We start from the raw sequence: 7,896 nt of genomic DNA, 5'->3' as shown, positions 1-7,896 counted from the left end.
AAATAATTTATTTATTTTTTTGTTGTTGAAAATATACACAGCCAAACATATATCAGTTCAACATTTCTGCATGTACAGTTCAGTGACATTGATTATATTCTTCAAGTTGTGCAACCATTCTCACCCTCCTTTTCCAAATTATTCCTCCACCATTGTCAAAAACTCAGTGCCCCCTAATCTTCATATCTAACCTTTCGAGCAACTGTAGATTTTTGACCAATTAGAATTTAATATTTGTAGTATTGACTGTTTGCAAACAACCCAGCAGCTCATAATAGTTATGACTGGAAATGTAACTTACTAACTCTACTATGCAGAAGTATGTCACTTGGCTAGTGTATGAACCAAAATACATGCAAACATGCCCATCTCTGTTACTTGTGAGAGTTATGCAGCAATTTTCGTAATCTTGTAAAAAAAAATAATAGCACCTTTGCTTTTGTATGGAAATTGGCCATTGTCAGATATCCAAACTTAATGATTGTTGAAAAGGTAGTCCATTTGTGAGGATATGCGCAGGAAACAAGCTCTCAATGAAAAGTGATCTAGGTGAAATTTAGGAGGAGCCTACGAAACATTTCCTTGTTTGAGATTCTTGGAATTCTCAAAGATCTCTAGATATGTCCCACGAAGGACTTCTTGTTAGGTGCCGCTGAGTTGATTTTCAACTCATAGAGACTCCATGTGACAGAGGAGAGCCGCTCTGTAGGGTTTTCTAGCTGTAATCTGTACAAGAGCAAATCACCAGGTGTTTCTCACGTGAAGCCGTTGGGTTACTTTGACCCGCCAACCTTTTAGATAGCAGCAGAGCTCTTAACTGTTATGCTAACAGGGCTCCTTCATGAACTGTATTGTTAATTCTGGGTTTAAAAAAATCCCAGTTGTGCCACCCGTTAGCTATACGTGCAAACATGCCCATCTTGTTTAAATCATATCACCTCTCTGAGCTTCCTATTCCTTATTTGAAGGGGGATAAGAACTTTGGCTCCCCAGGCCGGTTGATTATGGTAGTGCAGATTGTGCTCTAGAGAAGGGTAGCTGTCTCGTCAGGGGCAGTGAGGAGGGTAGGGGCTGAAATCCAAGAAGTGCAACAAGCTGTGTGCCTTAGCAGGGGCTATGTCTGCTCACAAAGGGATACCTTTTTCAAATTCTCACAGAGGCCCATCTGTTCACCAAGCAGTGCACAACAGCACTGAGTATTCCTTGTCAGGGGGAGGGTGGATGGAGAGGTGAGGGGTATGTGAGATACTATTAATTTGCCCAATGATGCTGTATAGGCCAGTGGTGGTTCTGTCTATGCCTGCCTCATAGGATTGTCATGTTGAACAGTGAGATAGGTATGAAAGTGCTTTGAAAGTATAGTGTTACACAGCATAACGTCTTGTTATGTTAATGTTCATCTGTGGTTTATTTTAGGGTAGATACAACAAGAATTGAATACTCCATTCCTTTAAGAGAAAACTGGGCATTACCATATTTTGCATGTCAAGTTGCTGCACTTACAGGCTATTTAAAAAGCAATTTAAATACTTACACAGAGGTAAGATTCACATCTGTTTTATCAATCACAGTTAATTCAAATACATTGCAAATGTGGCACATCATTTTAAAGCTAGTCATATTAAAAGTTAAGTTATATTCCATGAAACCTAGTTACTACATAGTAAAGGATATAAAGAATAATACTGTTATTCTGTAATCTGATTAACAATAAATTATTTTTTTCCTTTGTCTTCCTGAAGTTCTTAATATGATGGTGAACACTGAGGGACAATGGTTGATTTCTCTTTCTAGAGTGCTTGATCTAAAATCTTATTCTTTATGTAAGGGTTTAGTAATAGTTACGTGATTTAAAAATGAAGCTTCAAGAGTTATGTAGCTTAAAGTTGAACCAATAGCAGAACTGCAACTTTGAGGTAAAAACCACATAGGTTTTTTATAGTAATAAGGCCATTGATATTTAGTTCCTTTCTTTTTGTTTTCCCTAGAGGTTTTGCTACTTATTGATGAGTGCTTCAACTTACACTTTTATGATGATGTGGGAATACAGCCACTATCTCCTGTTTCTCCAAGCTATATCTCTATTCCTGCTAGATAGCTTTTCACTGGAGCAAAGTGACAAGGTATATGGCATTTTGAAATTCTGATTTTAAATCTAGAGTAAATGTTTTAGTAGTGTTGTATCTTAAAACCATTTAGCTTTTACCACCAATGACTGCCCTGACAGAGAATGCAACAGAATCCCGGACGGAGCAGGAGAAAAGTTGGGTGCAGCACTCAAATTCACGTGAAAAGACCAGACTTAATGGTCTCATTGAGACTAGAGGAACCCCAGAAGACATGACCCCTGGACTCTCTGTTAACCCAGAACTAAAACCATTCCCGAGGCCAACTCTTCAGACAAAGATTAGACTGGGCTATAAAACATAAAATAATACTCGTGAAGAGTGTGTTTCCTAGTTCAAGTAGATACACAAGACTCAATGGGCAGCTCCTGTCCAGAGGCAGGATGAGAAGGCAGAAAGGGATAGGAGCTGGTTGAATGGACACGGGAAGCCCAGGGTGGAAAGGGGGAGTGTGCTGTCACATTGTAGGGATTGCAGCTAGGGTCACATGACAATACGTGTATAAATTTTTCTATGAGAAACTGACTTAAGCGGTAAACGTTCACCTAAGGCACAATTAAAAAAAAAATTAGCTTTTAAGGTTTATTTTGAAGGATTTATGCCTATACTAAAAAGATTACTGAACTCATTCTCCCCCAGCACTTTTAGGAGCACTTTGAAAATTCCTTAGACACAGCCTTCTTAATTCAAGTCACCCCTGTGTTTCCTCTCTATTTCTGGCCATGCCTCCTCCTTCTCTTTGTTTATTTAAAAAAAAAAAAAAAGGAATATAAAACATGTACAAAAGAGTATATGCATGCTGAATATCAGTTTATAGAATAAAATATGAGTATTTTACCACCCAGGTGAAGAAATGGGATATTTAAATATCCTGGAAGGTCCCTCTTTTACTCTTCCTAAGTCATATCCTGCTCCTTCCCTGACAGAGGCTAACTATTCCTGAATTTGTTAATCTTTTCCTTTTTAAAAAATTATTTTTGCTGCCTATCTATATATTCCTAAAAATATATATTTTAAATAATACATTATTTACTTTTACCTGATTTGCTTTTGAGATCCATCGACAGTGATATACGAACTATATTTCATTTATTTTTTTTAATTTATATTGTTGATGGACATTTTGTTTTTTTCTAGTGTATTGTTCATATGACCAGTGCTGCTGTTAGCATTCTTATATGTGTCACCTCTCACATATGTACAAGATTTCTCTGGAGTGTATACCTAGTAATGGAATTATAAGTCAAAGTGTATGTATATATTCAACCTAACTAAATAATGTCAAGCCTTTCTCCAGAGTGGTTATGTTAGTTTATGCTCCCATCAGCAGTAGATAAAGGTTTTCCTTTCTTATCTTTCTTCCCTTTACCAAACATTTATTCGGTACTTCTTATGTCTTGCTCTTCTCTTCTTTTTCTTCATTTCATATGCCCAGATGGTCCAGAACCCTGATGAGTCCCAATATTTATTTGAATTTAATTTAATGTAAAGAATTGTTAACCAGGCATAATGTTGTTAACTCATTAATCAGAAGGATAAAAAGAACTCAGGTATCCTAGTGGTAGCAACTGCAGGAAGCAGGTACATCCCCTAGGGCTGAGGGAATAAGGGGAAGTCTTTGGAATTATTAAAGCTTAGAAATACAAAGGAGGGACCACATGAAGCTGAAACTTAAACCTCTGAGGAGGGACCATTGCTCAGCTTTGCTGCTGTCTCTGAGCTAAAAAGAACAGCCCTGTGGAACTGGGATGCACACCTCTGAGGATAAGGCTCTGGTTGGCTGGTCTCGGGGTCCCCGGGGCGAGAGGGTACAGTGAAGCTGGTTCTTCAGGTGTTGGAAAAACTTCAACTGCATTCAGCTGCTTCAGCAGGAAGGAATTGTTTTTGTCGGGGTGAAGTTCTACTGATAGTGATATTAGGAACTGCAGGCAGACAGGAAGCAACAGAAAGCAAATTGTTTCCTCCTCCTCCAACCTTGGTAACGCTGGTGGTGTAGTGCTTAAGAGCTATGGCTGCTAACCAAAAGGTTGGCAGTTCGCCTCCAACCTTGCAATCTCCCTCTAGCATTCCCTCTTGGCAGAGTTTAGCAGGGAGCCAACTGGAAAAGCAAAAACGCAGTTCAGAGTCCCATCCCCAGCATTATAAGGCAGAGCATAGAGGGTGAGTTTGGAACTGATAGACAGTTACTCAGTAACTGGCACACATGCGCAGAGCCAGCACACGTGCAGATCCAGCACCCAAATGAAGAAAGAGAACATTACTAGTAACCAGAAGACCCCATGGTGACCTCTCCAGTCACTACTTTAGCCCCCCAAGAGTAGCTAGCATCCTGACTTCCAACAGTTAAATACCTTGTTTTCTTTTTTTTAATGGCTCTATATTCTTAGGAATTTCTTTCTCGTTTTGTTTTATTTTTTTACTTTTAACACACTGCCTTTTGACTTCTTTCGTTAACTAATAATGCCTGGGTTTCAACTTAATGTTCCCTTTCTAAAATTCATTAACTTCATGATAGATTAAATAATTATACTATTTAAGTTTACAAAAGAAATCTAGTAAGACATATCACTTTCCTGGGAGATCTTGTATTAGGACATTGAATTTAACTTTCTTAGGATAATTGTTATGTAGTAACTGGACCAAAAGCAAAAATACTTTTCTGTGGGTGTATATTTCATCATAAATTTTCACTGGGTTGCGTTTGGAATTGCCTCCAAGAACTATGAATTTTACAGATTCTTGTAATTTTTGCAAATTTGTATAAAGATGGATTTTAATAATAGGGAACATAAAACTTTGGGCAAGCCAAGTGAAATTAAGCCAGAGCCTGGGACTAAAGAATGTTCCTCGAGCATGATTTTTTGTTTAAAATAATGTTTTATTATGTTTAACGTGAAAGTTTACACAACAAATTAAGTTCCCATTTAACAATTTCTACACAGATTATTCAGTGATATTGGTTACATTTTTCACAATATGTCATCATTCTCATTCATTCCATTCTGGTTGTACCATTTCCAGTACTCTGGTTTCCCTGCCCCCTTACCTTCTTATCTTTGCTTTAGAGTAATTTTTGACCATTTGGTCTCCCGTAGATGATTTTTTAAAGAAGCTCATTACTCACAGATGATATTCTTTATTTTATGAACCAATCAAAAGATTAGCTCAAGGGGTAATTTCAGTTTAAGGTTTAATGAGTATCTCAGGGTAGCATCTGGTGTCTTAAAAACTTGCGAGAGGCCTTTTAAGATACAGTTGTTGATCTCTTGCCACCCAGAGCAAAGGAGAATTAAGAAAACCAAAGACCCAAGGGCGCAATTACTCCAAAGGAGTAATGGACCACATGAACCACAGCCTACACAACCCTGAGACCAGAAGAACTAGATGGTGCCTGCCTAGCACTACCGACCGCTCTGACAAGGATCATAACACAGGGTCCTAGACAGAGCAGGAAACAAAATTGCAGAACAAAAAATCAAATTCACAAAAAAGACCAGACTTAACTGGTCTGACAGAGACTAGAGGAACTCCTGAGACTATGATCCTAAGAACCTTCTGACCTGGAACTGAAGCCATTCCCAGAGACTACCTCCCAGCCAAACGATAGACAAGCCCGTAAGATACACAACAACACCTGATAGGAACGTACTCCTTATAACAATTAATTACAGGATATCAAAGGGTAATATCTGCCCAAAAGCAAAGATGCGAAGGTAGGAAGGAGTAGAAAATCAGGACTAAAGGAAACGGGGAACCCAGGGCAGAAATGGGGAGAGTGCTCACACATTATGGGGAATGAAACCAAGATCATGAAATACTTTTTGTACAAACTATCAAATGGGAAACTAATTTGCTCTGTAAACTTTCACCTAATGTACAATAATAAACATAAATAAAGAGTATCTCAGGGCGATAATCTTGAGGAGTTCTGTAGTCTCAACTGGTCCAGTAAGTCTGGACTTTTTAAGAATTTGAGTTCTGTCCCACATTTTCCTCCCGTTCTATCAGGATCCATCTGTTGTGGCCCTGATCAGAATCAGTAGTGGTAGCTGGGTACTGTCTAGTTCTTCTGGTCTCAGGATAGATGAGGCTGTGCTTTGTGTAGACTGTTAGTCTTGTAAACTACTTTCTTTTCTGAGTCTTTAGTTTCCTTTTTTCTCTTTTGTTCTGGACGAGTAGAGACCAATAGCTGTATCTTAGATGGCTTCCAGCATGATTTAGACACATGTGGTTTTAAAACTCTTTACTTTGTTTCTGGGGGGTTCTTTCTAAAAAGAAAGTGTTAAATTCATTATATACCATAGCATTAAAAATATGAATTGAACATTTGCCAGAGCGTAATATTGTCTTAAATTCTAGTAGAGCATTTACTTTATAATTGTAATCAAATCTATTCTAAACAAAACTAATCACAAGATGTACTATAAAATTTAGTTTATTCTCATTCACTTTATTTTCCCAACAGGTTCATGAAGTTTATAAAATCTATGTATTTTCTCTGTTTCTGGGGTATTTGCTTCAGTTTGAGAATCCAGCTTTATTGGTGTCTCCTTTATTGAGTTTAGTAGCAGCCTTAATGCTTGCTAAGTACCTTCAGGTAATTAGATTTCCCTTTTTATCATTCTTGTGATTAATTTTTAAATGTTGATTTTTTTATAACTCATTTCTTCGTTCACGTATATTTTCTCCCACAGCTGAATGTGAAGAAAGGAACTTTTGTAGCTAAGATGATTAAAGTGATTAATTTTTACTTGGTGTGTACTCTGACAGTGACATTCAATATTGTAATGAAGGTAAGTAACCATCTGAGGTTCATATAATAGAGCAAACTGAATAATAAAATATACTGGAGTAATTTTTAGCAAGAATAATAAGATAGCAAGATAACAGAGCTTGTACAGTATAATTTTGAGTTGAACAGTGATCATAACTAGCATATTGGGTGAGCAAGTAGGATTTTAATTCTTTTCTCTATACTTTTTTTTTTAAAAAGAAATACACTTTTTCATTTAATTTAAAATAACATCATTACCCAATTAACATTAAACAATATATGGAATAAATTATTGAGGTAAATGGTATTCAGAAGAGTGGGGTAAATTACTTAAGCAAGGTGAAATAAAATTGGTATTTTCTTACTACCCCGTTATAGTTTTATGCTTAAGTATGAAGTAATGTGATTGACTTACACAAATAAATCTCCTTGCTTCATATTCACACCATATATTACTTAATTCATGTTTTTATTTCGTAGTCCTACTGTGTTTTCTATACCTAGTATTGGGTAAAGGCTTATTCTCTAAGCATAGCTAATCATCCTCTGTTTAACCAGCTTTTTTCTCCTTTAGATGTTTGTCCCACACAAAGAAAATGGGCACATGCTGAAATTCCTTGAAGTAAAATTTGGACTAAATATGACTAAGTAAGTTTTAGATTATGTAACTAACTCTATAAAAACTGAAACTCGTTGCCATTTGTCTTAGTCATCTAGTACTGCCATAACAGAAATACCGCAAGTGGATGGTTTTAATGAAGAGAAGTTTATTTCCTCATAGTCAAAGTAGGCTAAAAGTCGAAATTCAGGGCATCAGCTCCAGCGGAAGGCTTTTTCTCTCTGTCAGCCTTCTTCTCTTCAGTGTTCCTCCAGACTAGGAGCTTTTCGGCGCAGGAACCCCGGTCCAAAGGACACGCTCTGCTCCCAGCCCTGCTTTCTTGATGGTATGAGGTCCCCCTGTCTCACTGCTCACTTCTGTCTTTTATATCTCAAGAG

The 7,896-nt window shown here is 37.3% G+C and overlaps 1 protein-coding gene across 8 annotated transcripts in view; it reads left to right on the top strand.

Annotated features, from left to right (window-relative positions):
• The window catches only part of DPY19L4 (dpy-19 like 4), a 64,132-nt gene that overhangs the window by 24,465 nt on the left and 31,771 nt on the right, over positions 1–7,896 (top strand). For all 8 annotated transcript variants that reach the window (XM_023726070.1, XM_023726069.1, XM_023726067.1 and 5 more), the window contains 5 exons: positions 1,417–1,540; positions 1,989–2,123; positions 6,592–6,723; positions 6,821–6,919; positions 7,475–7,548. In XM_023726070.1, coding sequence (XP_023581838.1) covers positions 1,417–1,540; positions 1,989–2,123; positions 6,592–6,723; positions 6,821–6,919; positions 7,475–7,548 — 564 coding nt within the window. The remainder of the gene's footprint in view (positions 1–1,416; positions 1,541–1,988; positions 2,124–6,591; positions 6,724–6,820; positions 6,920–7,474; positions 7,549–7,896) is intronic.

Source organism: Trichechus manatus, unplaced genomic scaffold (genome assembly GCF_000243295.1).
Source record: "Trichechus manatus latirostris isolate Lorelei unplaced genomic scaffold, TriManLat1.0 scaffold00009, whole genome shotgun sequence".
In the NCBI taxonomy this organism is placed as follows: domain Eukaryota; kingdom Metazoa; phylum Chordata; class Mammalia; order Sirenia; family Trichechidae; genus Trichechus; species Trichechus manatus.
The sequence above is the reverse complement of the archived record's forward strand: the minus strand, read 5'-3'. Positions and strand labels throughout refer to the sequence as shown.